Here is a 19,738-nt window from a genome sequence, read left to right on the forward strand (position 1 = left end):
AATTAAATAGGAATACAACTACAAATGATCTAGATAATGACATTATCAGACTATGACTCTATTTAAGATTTTATTTATCCGTTTTGGAGAGAGAGAGCACGTGCACGTGACCATGGGGAGGGACAGAGGGAAAGGAAGAGAGAGAGAATCCCAAGCAGACTCCATACTGACCACAGAGCCTGACATGGGGCTCGACGCCACTACCCTGAGATCATGACCCGAGCTGAAATCAAGAATCGGAAGTTCGACTGAGTCACCCAGGCACTCCCACACCATGACTTCAAAAGAGCTAGGATTTACATGTTCAGAAAATTGAGGGAAAAATGGAGAATTTCACCAGAAAACTGGAATCCATTAAAAAAAAAAAAAAGAATGGATTTTTGCTTCATGAATCAGGTAAGAGAGAATAGGTGTAGTTTTCTCACTAAGTACCCCTAAAAATTCTGGAGATTATATGCAAAATAACACCAGAAGATTCAGAAAGGTGGCTAGAAGAAGGCAGACTGGCTAGGGACCTCAGCGGACCCAAGAAATGACATGGCAGAGAGTTCTAAGAAGCTGGTAACCTGAAAATGCCAAAGGGCACAGATTTTTTTTAAAAAGCCCAAATAAAAGCCCGTTCTCTCAAACACAGGAAGAAGTAACCCAGCAGGACAGAAAACTTTCAGACAATAACCCCTTTACTCTAGGCAACCGCTACAGAAAAAACTGTAGCTCCGTACCCACCTACACCAGTAAAGGCTGAGTGGAGAAGTCTAGACTCCCACCCTTCAGGGGCTGAAACATGGCGCTTGCCTGTCATGTCAGGGATGCACACCATAACCTCCAGGGCACTGCTACTCGAAGTATGGTCCATGGACCAGCAGCCTGCAAACTGCTTGTTGCCAGTTGTGACGAGAAGATAAATCAACTACTGGTCACAGTTTAATTTAGCCGACGTTTTTTTCTCACAGCAAGAGTTTTGCCGAGAGCAACGCTGTTGGTTCACATTCTGGTACACGTTGTTTATCCTGTCATTACTGGCACTTTGGAATAAAACTGCTTTAGAGTCACTCTTAGGAGAAGAGTAAGTGAATGTACAACAAACCAGTTAATAAAGGGTGGGGGGAAAGAAATAATAACTATTTAATCCAAAAGAAGGTAAAAAAGAAGAGAAAAAGAAACAAAACACATGGTTCAAACAAAACAAATCACAAGGTGGCAAATTTAAAGCCAAATATACTAGTAATTACATTAAAAGAGCAGTAATCTGATTACATCATCAGGAGTGTCAGATTGGGTAAACAAAAAAAAGTGATGTAAGTTTAATATAAGGGCACAAAAAAAGTTAAAAATGTGAGGTGCCTGGGTGGCTCAGTTGGTTAAGTGTCCAACTCTTAATTTCAGCTCAGGTCATGATCTCAGGGTTGTGAGATGAGGCCCATGTCGGGCTCTGTGCTGGGCGTGGAGCCTGCTTGAGATTCTCTCTCTGCCCCTTCCTCCACTCCCCACTCTCTCTCTCTTCAAAAAAAAAAAAAAGAAGGTAAAATGTAACCATGGAAGAGACATACTATGCAAACACTAACCAAAAGAAAGGAGCTCTTGCTGTAGTATCAGATAAATTACTTTAAGTCAGGAGTATTATCTGAGATGAAAAAGGTAATTCGTAATGATAAAAGGGTTAATCTAGGAGGTACAATTCTAAATTTGTATGTATCCAATAACATAAAGACATATAAAGCAGGTATATAAAAACAGAACTAAAAGGAGAAAGACAAATCCAACAATCACTGTGGGAAACTCTAAGATACTTCAACAGTTGACAGAACAAGTAGACAGAAAACTAGTAAGTATGTAAGACTTACACAATGAAAATGAACAAACTTGACCTACTTGACATATAGAAATACTGCACCAAATAAGAGAATATATATTATTTTCAAGTCCACATGGGATATTTATCAAAACTGAAAACATTCTGGGCCATAAAACTAGACTCAACAGAGGACTGAAATCAGCATGTTTTCTGACCACAGTGAAATTAAGCAGAATTCTTTTTTTTTCCACCTTTTTTTAGTTTTTATTTAAATTCCAATTAGAATACAATGTAATAGTAGTTTCACGTGTACAATATAGTGATTTAACACTTCTGTACAGCACCTGGTGCTTATCACAAGGGTACTCCTTGATCCCCATCACCTATTTCACCCATCCCCCCACCCCCAGAAATTAAGCAGAATTCTTAACAAGATAATTAGAAAATACCCAAATGCTTTGAAATTTAGCATATATCTCTAAGAAGTATAATCACAAAGAACAAATGGGTCAAGAAAGAGATCATGAAGGAACTCAGTGAATTTTTTGAGCTGAATAATAAAAATAGGACATTACGAAATTGTGGGATGCAGCTAACATTATGCTTATATGGAAACTTAAGACTTAAATGCACTTATCAGGAAAGAAAGGCTGAAAGCCGACAACTTAAACATCTCAAGGAATTATAAAAAGGATGGTAGTCATCATGTGGTGAATAAAAGCAGGAATTTTCTCATTCCTGATCTCAGGGGAAAAGCTTTTAATACTCAGCATTAAGTAGAATGTTTGCTTTAGGTTTTTATTTTTTGTTTTGTTTTGTTAAAGTTTGTTTTGTTAAAGTTCTGTTTCATTCGTAGGTATGAGGTATTTTTTGTTTTAAATTACGAGTGCTGAATTTTCATTAATTCAGAAAAAAGCATTTGATACATCTTTTTTTCTGTTAATAAGGTGAGTCATGCCAGCTGATTTCCCCCATTTTTTTTTTAAAGATTTTCTTTATTTATTTGACACAGAGAGAGACAGCCAGCGAGAGAGGGAACACAAGCAGGGGGAGTGGGAGAGGAAGAAGCAGGCTCCCAGCAGAGGAGCCCGACGTGAGGCTCGATCCCAGGACTCCGGGATCACGCCCTGAGCCAAAGGCAGACGCTTAACGACTGTGCCACCCAGGCGCCCCACAAACTTTTCTATTTTTCTTATTAGTCTTTCTAAGTATCTATTCCTTTCCCTTGGTGTTTTAAAAGAACCAACTTTTGGTTGCACTGATTTTCCCCTTATGTATATTTGCTTTGTTTTATTAATTCTTGCTCTTTATTATTTCCCTTTTTCTAATTTCTTTAGACAAAAGACCTAAGCTCTCACAATGGCCTTGCCCATTTCATCTTCAACCCTATCCCCAAACTCAATGATGTCACTGACCATTTTCTTCATTTATTTAGAAACACTGTCCTGTTTGGGATTCTTTCTTCCAAAATGCCAAGTGCACATTCATCTTGGAACTTTTGTACTTGCTGTTCCCTCAGGAGGCTCTTTCACCAGTTAGTCACATTACTCATCTGTCTCTTTCTTCAGGTTCCTGTCCAAACACTACTTCGCTGAGAGGCCTTCTGATAACTTTGTATAAAATATCACCCCTTCACTGTCAGTCTCTATTCCCTTAACCTGCTTTTTCTACTTCATAGCACTTATCAACACTTGACTTATAAACGGTATGCAACTGTTTTATCTGTCTCCTCCCAATTAGACTATAAATTCCATGGGAACAGGGACTTTTGTCTGCTTGTTCACTGCAATATTTACCTCTAGAGCCCACGACAGTACCTACTCAGTAAAGGTGCTAAATAAGTAAGTTCTGAATAAATGAGTACATACGCTATTTCTAGTGTTTTTAACTAAAGGAATCAGACGAGAAACAAAAAATAAAAGTTGAAATATTAGAAGAAACAAAAATTACTTGTAATCTGATTACTCAAAATCCCAAGGAATCAACACAAAATATTAGAAGAAATGTTAATTAAGAGGACCAGAGAGATACAAGATGAATATGTAAATATCAGTGCTTTTCCTACATAACAGACATAACCAGATTAAAAATGTGTAAGACCCATAACGAGAGAACTATGAAGTTTGTAGTAAGAGCATAAAATAAAACTTAACAAATGAGGACAAATTATGTTCTTGGATGGGGATATTCGATATTGCAGAGATATCAGTTCTTCCCAAAACTTTAAATACATTTTCAATCAAAATCCTAATGTGTTTTTTTGTGACTTTAGTTAATCTTAAAAAAAAAAAAAAAAAAAGCCTGAGAACATTAAAGAAATTATTAGAAGAGAATAATGGAAGAGTTAGCCCTACAAGGTATCAAAATAGAGTATTAAGCTAAAATTATTAAAACTGGGTACTGACATGGAAATGGACAAACAGATCAATGGAGGAAGCACAGATATGAACACACACAGGATTATCTCAGAGGCTTCTCAGACATCCCTGACTAAAATGAAAGTGTCTCTCTTCACAAATCCTACTCATTCTCCAAAACCCTCTTATGCAAGTGGCACGACATCCATTGGGCTGCAAGTCACAAACCTGGGAGTCATCTTTACCCTTTCCCTCCAACCAACCAACAAATCACCAACTGATCCCTCAAACCCTAGTCTAGCCAATTCTGTAGATTTTACTACTTAAATCTATTTCACAACTCATATCCACTGCCACAATCCCAGCTCAAGTTACCACCAATTCTTGTCTGGATCATTGCATCAGCTTCATAATTAGGTTCCCCACACTCACTTTTGCCCCGTCAATTTGTTCTCCAAATCACAAACAGCATGATTTTCTAAAAATCACAAACATGATGATGTAAATGCCACTTAAAACCTTGACTGCCTTCCCATAAAACCAAAATCCTTCACTTGGCCTATAATATCTCATTAGTGGATACAGACAGCTTCAACTGTACCAGAATACATCCTTGGACGTAAAGGTAATCCTGGGAAAAACACTTGTTAAAAGCAAGCAAGCAAGCAAGCAAACAATTGGAAAATGCACCTTGTAGGAAAATAACCCTAGAATCCTATACAATTTAGCACCCTCCTTCGTTTCTGGTCTCATTTTATTCCATATTCAAAGATCTTCAACTGTGCTGGCTTTCCTTCTGTTTCCTAGATAGGAACTTTCCTACTTCAGGACCTGCTCAAGTGCTAACCCCTTAAATGAACTTTCCTTCACGACCCCACGTAAAGGTGCCTTCCTTATAGAATTCCTCTCTGAACTCTGAGAAAAGGTCTGATCTCTCTACTATTCTCTTTAAATACAACCAAATTCTTAAATTCTTGAGTTTTCATTATAATTTTAATTAACCAATTTTATGAGTCTTTCCCATTATTTTAAGTTCCATGAGGGTAAGGACCACATCTGTTTTTGTTCACTGCTGTATACCCAAAGCTTAGAACTATGCCCAATAAATAATAGATCTCAATACATTTTTGTTAAATAAATTAAATATGAATTTTAATTACTGAATAGCACTAAAACATAGTGATGCCTCCCGGGCAACCAGTGAAACTTAGTACAATCACTGTGATTCAGTTGCCTTAACTACCCTTCCCTTACGGCGGGGGGAGGCAGCTTCTCAAAATGTGAGATTGTAGATAATGTGCTGTTTCTAATGGATACATTTGTTAAACCAATCAGCTAAATTTTTAACTTATCAGTTCAAAACCTCAGGGAAGTAGTATGAGAAGGTACAGATTAAGTTTAAATAATTTTTTCTTTCTAGATTACATACTGAAGGGTATGTTCTAGTATGGCTGAAGGTGTCTGAAGTCCGATCACCCATTAATAAAATATTACTCTATTCAGGAATATACAGATCTTCATTCTTTAGTATTTTAAGGCTTTACTTCTGTCAATGGCAAACAAGAAAGTTCTTCTTAGTCTTTTAGTACTTACAAGTGAAGGAACCGTGAATATCTGAACCGAGAGGTCTGCGATTGAAAACTCTCTGTCGTGGTCATCTGTCACATAATCACTCTGCAAACGCTCATAGTTCTATTAAGAAGGCAAAAAAAGGCAAGGAGTGCCAGCTATCAGTTACAAAGAAAAGGCAAGCACTACTCACCAGAGTAGGTGCGGTGAAGAACTGGACAGACAGAGCAGTCACGGACACTGCTCGCTCGTGATCATCCTCCATAAAATCTCTCTGCAACTGCTGGTAACTCTAAACAACAAGGGGGAGATTCACCTCTAATCCACATGGACCAAATGTTTAAGGATTATAATGAAAAGTCAGTGCTGGAGGAGTCAATAAGATAACACTGCTATGAGAATGATAACTGAAATGACTTCTACCAATTAAATTTTGTATAAATACTGATTCACCATACAATCTTCTTGAGCACAATGGCAATTTATGAGCTCAAATAGTAGTAACAGCTTCTAAAATCCTGGGACGTTATTGTACACAGGTAGGGCTAAACTACAGCAGCTCCACATGGTCTCTGATGAAACCAGGCTTTTATCTCTTATGGATGTATACCAGAATCACCTGATGGCTCTTTCCAAGTACACATGCTTGGACCCCATTCTTGGTGAATTTGCTTAAGTTTGAGAATGGGACACAAATACATATATTTTGAAAGAGCTCCCCAAATGATCCTTACATGCTTCCTTGATTAAGAACTCCTAATTGAGGTGAATAAGAAAAAATAAGCACATACTATGAAAAGGGAGAAGAACATAACTCAACAATACCAACAACCAAGAGTTCATGATTCTTAAATCATATCCATATATACATGTCATTTCAGCTAAGATTATCTTTTCCTTATACAAATTTTAATGGGAATAATACCATACAAAATTCACAATGGCATAGGTTTAAATTCTTCATTTACCATTTGATATCATATACATTTCACAGTTGGATATTTGTATTATTATTATGGCAGGTGATGAAAAAGAAAAGCCTTACTGCTGGAATTTTACTCTATTTATAAAAGATAAAAAGATCATCTATTGTAGTTTCTTAGAATTTAAAATCAACACAGTGACATAATACTATTAGTTGCTAATATTATAAAGCCTGGATATAATCATGGGTTATATTTACTCTGTATATAACCTGACTCTTTTGTTAAATTTCAAACTGAGAGACTACTTACCTTTGCAAATCGAACAGCAAACAATTTCTTGTATTTCAAATCCATAAGCAGACTGCTCATAAACAACTGATGATACACACTCCTAGCACCTGTTACAAAAAGAGTAGATGTGAAATAAAGATGTATCAAACAAGCCAAAAATTACATTTCCGAAGTTTTTATATGTTCAATTGTATTTTAAGTCTCAAGAGCAAAACTCAAACTGTGTTCTTCAGTATAAAATATTTGCAATCTGCTCCTTGAAAAATTAGTTTTTCTAAAAATAGTTTCCTAACAAAATATAAGGGTTATTTAATTTGGGTCATGGACTGCAAAATCTGTTTATGTTTTTTCCAAAGAATAAAACTGCATGTGCTAATTCTAAAAACTATAAATATATTTATTAAATACCTTCCCAAATGAAAAAAAAAAACTTTTCCCAATTACCTATTTAAGGTTTTCCTATACCCTGAAAGTAGTTAGATTACCTTTCCACAATTTGGAATCATTAAGCATCAATCTATCCACTAGAGAAGAGTTTTCGCCATCTGGCCCTTCTTGTAAACCAACTTGACATAAAATTCGGCGAAGCCCATCTTAAAACAGGAAGAAGAGCAGTCAATGAAACAGGAACTTCAAGTATTAAAATGAAATGACATTTCAATAGAACCGTTCCAGCAAATCTATAGAGTTCTACATGTTTACTAAAGGTCAAATTTATTCAGAAAAAGTAAACATATTATTTTATTAACATTTTCACAAAAAGAAAAATTCCAAATCTCGCATTATACAGCAACACTTATAACAGAACACCAAAATATAAGCCTACCAGAAGGGCAACGACCTCTTATGTTGTAAAGAATTTAAATACAGTTCTTTAAGCACCTATGCTAATTAAACCAGATAATAATAAAATTGTTACATCCCATGATAACTGAAGGTAGCTATAATATGTAATTGTGCTGCCATTTAAAAAAAAAAGAATGCATGGCCTCTGTACTATAATAAATAGCAGTCCATTTATCAGTGCTATGCAAAATGTTTCCACTCGTTAAACAAATGTTCCCTGTGAACCTATGTGTACCTACTATGTGAAAGGTCCTGGAAAACAAATTCCTACATTTTCTAAATGCTGAACTTAAAAAAAAAAGTTCTTCAAATATTAACATAAGCATTAACATAACCAAAACTTTAATACCTTTATGTTTCATACTTTATAATTAAAATCAGCTTTTAGTCTTCTATAAGCATGCCAAATAATCAGAAAAAAATGGAGTACTTTAAAAATTTTAAAAGCCACCAAACATAAGTTGTTTATAACACTAAAGAGAAATACGTATGTAAGTATTAAATAAGAGTCTAGGTCTTTAAATAATTAATGGCAAATATCTCAAAAAAATTTTTGGCAGGAAATTGCTTCCATTCATTACTTCTCTAGCACAGAACTTGGTGCACAGGTATCCAATGGACAACACCAAAACTAAAACATTGAGCGTAAGAAAAATAATTGAAGAGACACTTAAAAAGGCAAGCAAACATGGTCTCCTAAATTTCAACACCTCCGTATTTTTTGCAACGGTCTGTTCACAAAGTGGCAATACTCCTTTAGTTCAAATATTTTAGACCCTCTCTTTAAAGATCAGAATGTCATTTATCCAAACCACCTCTCTTGCTTTCTAAAGAACAGTATGACAGATAGCTTAGATCTACTCCTGTTTTTCTCTTTAGTGTTACATTTTATACACCAAACTTGTATTTTTGGCTTTAGCCATGTGGGTTCTTCATTCTGTCACCACATTAAAAAGATTATCTAATTTGTGGAATGTGGAAAGACAAAACATACCAAATATAAATCAGTAATTTCAAATCGGCAAGTGTTTGGAGTTGCAAATTATTAGTAACCAAAAGCTGGAGGAGTCAAACAAAGATATCAACATTAGCGTTGTATCCTTTAAACTGCTAATCATTTAGGTTTTTTGTTTTGTTTTGTTTTTTTTATTATTTACAGTATTATTTTCCAGCTTGCTCAGTGGAACAGAGTTCCACAGAATGCTGTTAAAAAAAAAAAAGGTTCTTGCATTAAGTCTGCGAGATTTAGGTTTCATTAGCATATTGAAGTCATTTACTATTGTTTAATCCAATATTTCTTGCCTTTATTTGAACACAGACTCCTTTGCATGCATATAAAAAAATCTTGTGGATCAAATTTTGAGAAACACGGGTTTTTCTGTGAATAAAGATATTCCGAGATGGTATTTTAAAATGTGAAATTAAATAAATTATTTCACTTGATATTTTCTCCAAAATAGTTCTGTGAACCTACCTGAATATCCAATAATACTTCCCAGCCAAGACAAAAGTTTCAAACCAAAATTCTGATGTGCGACAATAGACGAATGCATAACTTGAACTTTGAGTGGCTTTGTCTGTCTACTGGTATTTCTCTTAAAAAGAAATGGCAAAATGAAAAAACAAACTTAAAAAGGCTATCTTATAGAAAAAAGCAAGTATTTTTATTTAATGTAACTATACTCTCATCATTACAAGAGAATTTTTTTTTTCATGTATGAGTGTAAGAAAAATACCACTTGGCTTGCCTTACTCAGATCCCAATGATCTAGAAAGAATCTTAGGATTCTTACAAAAAAGTAAGAAGTTCTAACATATGAGTAACCTGAATCTTTGGTCCTATACTTGAAAATCAGCCCCACCAACTAGAAATTATTTAAATGCTTACATTTGTTTTAGGTCTTTAATTTCTTAAATGCAATTACATACTTATTTAAGTAATTTGCTTCACTGTACAGAAGTGATGCTATCAATACTTAAAAAAAAAAAAAACCTGTTGTATAATAAACTACAATTTCCAACGTAACCATTTTTAAGTACATTCACACTGTGGTGTAACCAGTCTCCAGAACTCTTTTCATCTTGAAAAAACCAAACTCTATACCCACCAAACACGATAGGTATCATATAAACGGAATCATACAGTATTTATCTTCTTGTGACTGGCTTATTTCTCTTAGCATAATATCCTCAAGGTTCATCTATGTTGTAGCATGCATCAGAATTTTCTTCCTTTTTAAGGCTGAATGATATTCTATTGTATGTATATAGATAATTTATTTATCCATTCATCCATCAATAGACACTTGAGTTGCTCCTGTCTTTTGTCTATTGTGAATAACAATGCTGCTATGAACATAGGTGTACAAATATCTCTTAGACCCTGCTTTCAAATCTTTTGTGCATATACCCAAAAGCAAAACTGCTGGATCATATGATAATTCTCTTTTTAATTTTTAGAGGAGCCACATTACAGTTTTCCATAGTAGCTATACCATTTTACATTCCCACCAGCAGCGTGCACAAGGGTTGCAATTTCTCCATATCCTTGCCAACAGCTGTGACGTTGTTATGGTTTTTCTTTGTTTATAATAGCCATTCAAATGGTTATCAGATGGTATCACATCATAGTTATTATTTGCATTTCCTTAGCCATTAGTGATGTTGACCATGTTTTCATGTGCTTATTGGAAATTTATATACCTTCTTTGAAGAAATGTCTACTTAAGTCTACCACAATTTTTAAATTTTTATTCCCCCTTCTCACTTTTTGTTTGGATCATCTTTCTACCCCAAACTTCATCCCATCCCCATAACCCACATTAACACAGTACATCTTTGCATATTTTCTCTACCTATATATTATATATGTATACATTCATAAAGATTTTTATTTGATTTACAAAAATGGGATACTATACATACTCTTGTGCATCTTTGCGTTAACCGATTTTTTTGGGTTAATGACTCATAATATTCTGTGGTTTGGATTTATTCAAACATCCTCTAGAGAAGGGCATTCATATTCCCTTTGTTTTCAGTCTTCTGTGACTACAAAAAAAGCAGCACTGAACGTCTTTGTATACACACTTGCTAGTGCTTACATTTCTATGGGATAAATTCTTAGGAAAGGTAAAACTTTAATAACAGATGCTACTAAATTATTTCCCCAAATGCTGTAGCAATTTATTTTACACAAGCATTCCTATTCTCTGCATCTCTGCCAGTAAGGTATATTATCACTCTAACCTCTCCAACCTGATGAATATGAAATCTCCCTGTCATTTTACTGATTACTAACAAGTGAGTCTCTTCATGTATACTGATTGCCTAGATTTTTCTCTGCCGTAATTGCCTTTCCATATCCTATGTTCATTTTTCTATTTTGTTGTTTGTCCCCTACTTGATAATCTATGGCTATTCTGTTTATCATAAACATTAAATGTCCATCCTTTATGTTAGAAATAATTTTGCTAAATCTACTGTTTGTCTTTTGACTTTGTTTATGGAATATCTTGCTATGCTTATTTTTTTATATAGCCAAAAAATACATTCCGTTTTTAAATCCTGGGGTTCTAGTATTGGTTTAGAAGCTCTCCTCTTCCCTTAGAATGTATCTATAGTTTCCTATATTTTCCTTCTAGCTAGTATCTGCTTCTGGACTTTCTTTTCTATATTATGAAAGTATCTACATAAATGACACCAGAGTTTACAAATACTAATTTTTTTAAAAAGGAAAAATTGAAATGATACGTACTAAACGTAAGAAGTTATAAAGCAACCAATATAAGAAAAAATACCCTCTTTCCTTTACTTAGGTTCATCTATTGTAAACCTTTTATCCCAACTGCTTTATCATTTCTCTCCACAAATATACATACACGCACTTAAAAGAACAAAAAAACCCCAAGAACCACTGAGGGTATGTTATATGCACCATGCATCATGCCTCCTTATTCCTTAATATTTAGTCTGCATTTCCTAAAAATGGAAATATTCTTTTACCCAACCACAGTATAGTTTCCCGTGCGTTATTAAACTGAGTATGTCCAGATATAAAGAAAGAATTTTCAAATAAGACATAAAATGTAGAAATCATAAAGAAAAAGATATATTTTGCTACATTAAAATTTAAAGCTTTTGATCAGGGGCGCCTGAGTAGCGCAGTCGTTAAGCGTCTGCCTTCGGCTCAGGGCATGATCCTGGCGTTCCAGGATTGAGTCCCACATCGGGCTCCTCCGCTGGGAGCCTGCTTCTTCCTCTCCCACTCCCCCTGCTTGTGTTTCCTCTCTGCTGGCTGTCTATCTCTGTCACATAAATAAAATAAAATCTTTAAAAAAAATAAAATAAATAAATAAAGCTTTTGATCAACGAAAGGCACCAGAGATGAATTTAAATTAAGTCACATCTTGGGAAAAGATATTTGCAACAAAAGACCACAATTCAGGTTACATAAATAACCCCTAACAAAAGAGTAAGAAAAAAGACAACCTCCAAAATGGGTAAAGGGTATGAATAGGATATTCACAGAAAACATAAATAAATATGAAATAAGATGAGGTGCCTGGGTGGCTCAGTTGGTTAAGTGTCTGCTTTTAGCTCAGGTCATTATTCTAGAGTCCTGGGATCGAGCCCTGCATCAGGCTCTTTGCTCAATGGGGAGCCTACTTCTCCCTCTCCCTCGCCTACCACTCTTCCTACTTGTGCTCTCTCTGTCAAATAAATAAATAAAATCTTAAAAAAATATACGAAATAACATACTCATAATTAAGGCAATGCAAATTTAATTGACGAGATGCCATTCATACACATGAAATTGGCAAAAATTTAAAAATCTAACAACATATAGTTTTGACAAAGTTATGGAGAAATGGGAACTCTCTATACACCTCTGGTGGGCATGTATATTAGTGCCACCATCTTGGAGACTAACTTAGCAAAATGTAGTAAAGATGAAAAAGCTCCTACCCTAACAACTCAGAAATCCCATTTCTTGGAATATACCCTAGAGAAACTTTTTCATCTTTGCAACAGGGAGACAAAACAATGGCCATAGCAGAACTGGTAGTCATAGCAAAAAGAAAAAAAAAGGAATTATCCTAATTGTCCATCAGCAGGAGAATGGAAAAATTATGGTAAAGTTATCAACAGAATACTTCACAGGTACATACATCAACACACATTAACCTAGTACCAACACTGAAATGAAAAGTTGTAGTATAATACATTCGGTATGAATCTTGTTATGAAACATTATGAATTAATATTTAAAGGCCTCCAAATCAATATATATATATATAATGTTGACAGATTTAATAAATGGAAGTATAAAGGCACACACAAAAACAAACAAATGAGTTAATAAAAGTAGTTATCTCTAGGGTAGGAGAAAAGGGAATAGGATAGAGAAGGGACAATACAGGGTCGTCTACACTATTTTATTTACGTATGAAGAAAATGCTGTACAATGTGGGCATACAGGCATTTGCTGTGTTATCTCTATTTTTAGCTGCATATTTAAAATATTTACAAAAAAGGACATTTACATAAAGTTCATTTACATGGACTAGTTTAAAATAATTCTTATCTTTTAAAATAAATATAAATGTGGGGAATAGTTTTCTTTTAGAGAAATAATACACTAAGTGCTATTAGTACATGCAGCACACTTGCTATAAGTTACCAAGAAATAACTTGAACTCTAATCTTGGTGCTAAAGGCCAGTTAAAGTCCTATGAAGTAATGTGACACCCTATCAAAAACAAAACAAAAATGAAACACTTTCTAAGATGTCTCTGATAAAGAAATAGAAAGGAAGAAAATCTGTATCTCATGTAAACATTCATTTTCAATATTAATCTTACACACCTTAAAAAAACTAGATAGAGCAATAATGCAATGTTTAAGAAACATATCACTAAACATGATTTTTGGTTGATGTTGGCTTTACAGTCACGAAGGCAGAAAAATGTGTTCATAAATGTCAAAACATGGAACGAGTTTTAAACTAATAAAAAAAAGTAATAGTGTAGACATGTTTTTAAATTACTTACCACAATTACTGACTTTGCTTGTTCACAATACTGAAAATCTCCGTATCGAACAGACCTACGTCCCTGGTAAATGAAGATATTTTAAATTAACATGTAAAAATATTATTATTCAGTATTAATAACTTTTTATCCAGTAAACAGAGCCACCCAGGGGCCCCTATAACCAAATATTTCTAATCACTGGGTAGAAGGAGGGCAACTGTATCTACATTTCCTCCTAAACTTTCTGACAACAGCTTACATTTATACCCAATATGTACCTGCATCAATATTCAAATGAAAAAAAAAAAGCCTAGGAGCACCTGGGTGGCTCAGGTCATGATCGCAGGGTCCTGGGATGGAGCCCTACATCAGGCTCCCTGCTTGGTGCGGAGTCTGCTTCTCCCTCTCCCTCTGCTCCTCCCCTCTACTCGTGCTCTTTCTCTCTCTCTCACTCTCTCAAATAAATAAAATCTTTAAAACAAAAATAGTCTATTCAATTTTCTCAGAATAGTTTGTAGTAAAGGTTCAAATTTACTACGTGACATCAATATAATGAAATTACTTACATCTCGATCTACTGTAGTTGCAAAGCCAATGGCTTCTTTTTGTGTACAGTTAACAGCTTTCTGAAGGGTATAAATAACTTGTTCATAGGTATGCACCTCATCATTAAACAGCATGCAATAGTAGGTATCCCTCTTCTCTCTGTGGGATAAAACATTAATTATATATTAACTAATTGCATATTCTCTAGCTCCAGGCTGATTAAGTAAGAGCAACAGTTCTAGTTCTAGGGAACGTGCTAGGTAGTCATCTGTGGTCCCCATGCTCTATGACACTACCACCTATTGGGGGAGATATATATTATACACATAATTCTAAGTGAACTGGCTTTTATCAAGAAGAACAAAATGCTGCAACAGGGTAAAACAAGTCTGAGACTTCAGAGAACTGCCAGAGAAGTAATCTGAGACCCAAAGTCAAAATTGGCTATCAACGGTTCTCAACTGGAGGCAATTCTCCTCTACTTCCCATAGATGACCACTTGGCAATGTCTAGAGACATTTCTGTTGTCATGATTGGGGTAGGAGTACTACCGGCATCTAGTGGTTAAGGGCCAGGGATGTTGCTAAATATTCTACAATCCACTGGGGCACCTGGCTGGTTCATTTGGAAGAGCATATGACTCCTGATCTCGGGGTCATGAGTTCGAGCCCCACGTTGGAATTTACATTAGTGATACTAAAAAAAAATATATTAGTAAGATTTGCCTTAAAGTTCACTTTGCTACCATGTGGAGAATGAACCGTGAGGGACAAGAATAGATATGGCAGTTCAGTTAGGCAATATTGTCAATGATGAAATTAATTAATTTGGAGTAGGGTAGCAGTAATGGAGAGGAACAGAAGTAGAATGATCTGATGGAGGGAGAACCAGCTGGACTTGAAATCTAAATGGGTATAGGTGATTCAGGTTTCTGGGTAGATGGAATGCCATTTACTAAGATAGGAAAACAGTACAAGAGAAGCAAGTTACATTCTTTTCCCTTCTGTACTGGTGGTCTTAAACCTACAATGAAGCAAAAAGATAAAAACAAAACTCTTCTATTCTCTAGGGTCTAAATTTGGATCTTTGATCGATGGTTCCCAACTTGAAGTAAAGGCACATCTTGTTTTATCGCGCTTTGAAGATATTGCGGCAACCCTGTGTTGAGCAAGCCTCTTCAATGCCATCTTCCCAACAGCATTTGCTCATGTCATGCCCCTGCATCACATTTTGGTAATTCTTGCAATACTTCAAACTTCTTCATCATTGTATTTGTTATGGTGACCTGTGATCAGTGATCTTTGATGTTAACTGTCACAATTGGTTGGAGCACCAGGAACCACATTCATTTAAGACTGCAAACTTAAATATAAACGTTTCATGTGTTCTGACTGCTACACTGACCAGATGTTTCCCCATCTCCCTCCTCCCTGGACCTCTGTATTCCGAGACACAACACTGAAACTCTATAATGGCCTATAAGTGTTCAAGTGAAAGGAAGAGTCAATCGATGTGGCAAACTTCACTGCTATCTTATTTTAAGAAAACTGCCGCAGCCACCCCAACCCACAGCCACCACCTCCCTGATCAGTCAGCAGCCAACAACATCGAGGCAGGACCCTCCACCAGCAAAAAGAAACCTGAGAAATCTCAGATGATGGTTAGCATCTTTTAGCAATAAAATATTTTTAAGTTAAGGTTATGTACTTTGTTTTTTATATATAATGTTATTAGACTACAGCAAGGTGTAAGCATAACTTTCATGTGTACTGGGAAACCAAAAAATTTATTCGACTTGCTTTACTGCAGTGGCCTGGAAACCAACCTGCAATACCTACAAGGTATGCCTATAGGTGAAGATAATTTCATAAGGCACTATTTTCAACATTTCCAAAAAAGTATAGTTAACAACTCACTTTATTAAAAACACTTAATCCACACCTAAGTATCTAGAACACTACTGAAAAAGCAAAAAAAGAAACCACTGATATTCATCAGACCCTCACTTCAACTTGTAATCAACCTTAAATACGAATAGGACTCCAAAAAACTTGGTTAGAATTAAAAGTTAAAGGGAAGGTTGCTTGAGGCAAGTACATCACGTGGAAAAAGTAAGCCCTTAACAGCTTCCATACAGCTATGAAAGAATCCAGCTCTCTGGTCACAAGTTTGCGACCTCCTCAATAATCAAAATGCAAACAGTAAAAATGTTAGTTACCAGGTTTATTACACAAAGAACAGAAAACTGCCTGTGCTTGAAACACGGGGCTTAAGTAAACTAACCATATTTAAAAACTACGAAAGAAAGTATTACTGAAAACTAATTACTAAAAAAGAAAAGAGTATGTTCTATCCTAGCTGTGTTAAACTTAATTTGAGGAATTGGAATCAAAATGGTTAAAACAGAGCTTGAACAAATTTGAATACAAAGAATAAATGGGTTGTACTTACATTATCTCTAAATCTGCTGGCAGTTCACTTTCTTTTTCCCAGGTTAGTATCTCCACTGCATATCGAAACATAATAGCAAAAATGTTGTAGGTTCTTGCTATCACATCTTCTGATAAATGCACAAGAGGATCCTGAAAGAACAGAAAAAAAATTACAACCATCTTAAATGTACATTAATTCTCCTCTTTCCTGCTCTGCCTCTACCCCTCAAAATACTTCTTTAACCAGCTGACTGATCTTCCAGCTTTGGCTTCTCTTCAGTTTGATCCTGTATGTTACATCCCACCAAATGAGGCTTCCTGAAACATTCTGTTCATAATGATTCCAATTACTGAATCAAATGAACATAATCAATGGCACCTCAATGCCTAAAGAATAAATCTAAAAATTTTAGAATGGCATTCCAGGATCTTCAAAATCTAACATCAAACCATCTTTGTAGCTTCATATCCTACTAATCCCCAATTTCCAGAATAAACAAAGGAATGTTATCTAAGGACAGACAAGCAACATTTAGTTTTACAGGTATAAAGGAATGCCTGATTTTCAGGACTCTAAAGGGGATAAGTCAATAAGGTCAGAAAACTGCCCCCTTGATGCTGTAAGAATCACTCCCTTGTCTACTTTCTTTCAGCAGTACACATCGTGTATGCATGGAATGGGGAACTTTGCACCTATATTTAACAGGGAGTAAGTCACAAAAATTCTAGGTTAATGTGAAAAAGTATGACTATAAATACACACTAAGTTTATCATACCTTTTAGGCAAAATGTTTTACGCAATTTTAATCTTAATGCTCTGCATGTTATTTAGCTTAATGGCTAGGTAATATTATATTCATTTGTCAAATAAGAAAATCAATATGTTCTGGGGTGCCTGGGTGGCACAGTGAGTTCTGCTTCCAACTCTTGATTTGGGCCCAGGTCCTGATCTCAGGGTTGTGAGACTGAGCCTGGCGCTGGGCTCCCCACTGAGTGGGTAGTCTGCTTGAGAGATTCTCTCTCCTACTCCCTCTGCCTCTCCCCCGCTTGTGCACATGCTCTCTCTCTAAAATAAATATCTTTAAAAGAAGGAAAATCAGTATATTCCAACATCATGGACTGGGAATCAACACATTATTGCAAATATACATAAAGGAGTACATCCTCACCAAAGATAAGCTTAGTGGAACTGGCTTATGGGGAGATGGGGAATAAAAGGAATGGGTGTAGAGCTTGAAGAACGTAAGGAAAAGTAAGAAGAGTAAGAAGATTTTTCTAAGTTTTATAAAAGCGCTTTGTACCTACAACTCTTCTCAAGGGTCTTTTAGTTTTTAAAGACTATAGGGTCTTTGTTGTAGCTACTCGGTTTTGCTGTTGTAGTGGAAAAGCAATTCTGGACAATAACAAGCATTGCTGTGTTGCAATAAAATTCCGCTTCTAGACATCAAAATTTGAATTTCCTATCATTTTCACATGCCACAGATACCATCCTATTGATTTTTTCCAAGTATTTAAAAATATAAAAACCATTCTTAGCTTACGGTAGTGCCAGTAACAGGTTGAAGATAAGATGTGGCCTGTGGGGCCACAGTTTGCTGATCCCTGGCCTATATAATAAAAAAATGTCCCATCCCAAATGCCAAGAGCTGAGAAGACCTATGGAACTGCTAGGCATTATCCCTACAGAAGTATATTATCAAGTTTTTTCCAACTTTTTCTTAAGATGAAGGCCAAATGTATAACAAAAATTACATTCAATAAAAACAGGTCTATGACAGATTAAAAAAAGTACACTGCAAAAATTATATAGCTGTCTTCCATTTCAAGCATAAAATATAAAAAACCTAGATATATGTATAAATTTAGTGAGTGGGGAACAGGAATGCTAAACATAATGCTGTTTTAAAAATAGCTTCTCTTACAGTCTCATCCTTGAGGAGTTCATTTCTCTTAACTAAATTCTTAAATAGGAATTAAATGGTAGAGTCCAGAGGAATTAAATGCCAAGTTGCTGAAGTATGTATTCTCCAGGCAGGACAATATAATTTCAGCCAGGAAGGTGATCTTGCTAACATCTATCTAAAATTCAGGAAATTAACTCATGTCTGCACTATTTGATAGCTACCCCACTAATACACAAGGATAAAGTCAACAGAGTAAAAGCAAGCAAATTTTCTTAGACAATTTTTTAAGTCTACTCTAAAACAAACATTAAAAGATAATAAAAGTCCTAGGGTTTTTTCTTTTCAAATAATTTATTGAGATGAAATTCACAGAACATAAACTTAATCATTTTAAAGTAAACTACTCTGTGGTATTCATAATATTGTACTACTACCACCTCTATAGAACTCCAAAACATTTCTATTACTTCAAAGTAAAACCCCTTCCCCATTAGGCAGTCCCCCACCCCCTTCCCGGGCCCTTGGCAATCACCAGTATGAATTCTGTCTACAGATTTACCTCTTCTGGATATTTTATATCAAGGGAATCATACAATATATGATCTTTTATGTCTGGCTTCTTTCACTTAGCATGTTTTGGCAGGTTCATCCAAGTTGTACCATGTATCAGTGTTTCATTCCTTTTTATGTCTGAGTAATATTACACTGTATCTATATACCATAATTCATTTATCCATTCATCCACTGATAGACATTATGGCTGATACTTATTTATAAATACTTGTTTTCAGTTCTTTTGGGTATACACCTAAGAGTGAAATTACAGGCTCATACGGCAATTCTGTTTAATCTATGGAGGAACGGTCAAACTGTTTCACAGCACTGAATCATTTCGCATCCCATTTAACAATGTACGAGGGCTCCAATTTTTCTACAACCTCACCAACACATACATTTCTTCTTTCTGATTATAGCCATCTTAGTGGGTGTGAAGTGGTTTCAATGTGCACTTCCCTAATAACTAATGATGTTTTCA

The 19,738-nt window shown here is 35.3% G+C and overlaps 1 protein-coding gene across 5 annotated transcripts in view; it reads right to left on the reverse strand.

Moving 5' to 3' along the window:
• UBR2 (ubiquitin protein ligase E3 component n-recognin 2) overlaps nt 1-19,738 on the reverse strand; it is a 115,495-nt gene that overhangs the window by 53,557 nt on the left and 42,200 nt on the right. For 4 of the 5 annotated variants that reach the window (XM_045800666.2, XM_045800672.2, XM_045800651.2 and 1 more), the window contains 7 exons: nt 16,817-16,947; nt 14,386-14,524; nt 13,838-13,900; nt 9,259-9,379; nt 7,424-7,531; nt 6,957-7,045; nt 5,746-5,844 (listed from right to left, as the gene is read on the reverse strand). In XM_045800666.2, coding sequence (XP_045656622.1) covers nt 5,746-5,844; nt 6,957-7,045; nt 7,424-7,531; nt 9,259-9,379; nt 13,838-13,900; nt 14,386-14,524; nt 16,817-16,947 — 750 coding nt within the window. Of the gene's footprint in view, nt 1-5,745; nt 5,845-5,914; nt 6,014-6,956; nt 7,046-7,423; nt 7,532-9,258; nt 9,380-13,837; nt 13,901-14,385; nt 14,525-16,816; nt 16,948-19,738 lie in introns of all 5 variants that reach the window. The other variant, XM_045800658.2, reaches the window with a different exon arrangement.

This window comes from Ursus americanus, chromosome 29, assembly GCF_024610735.1.
Source record: "Ursus americanus isolate L20-20 chromosome 29, mUrsAme1.1.p, whole genome shotgun sequence".
Classification (NCBI taxonomy): Eukaryota; Metazoa; Chordata; class Mammalia; order Carnivora; family Ursidae; genus Ursus; species Ursus americanus.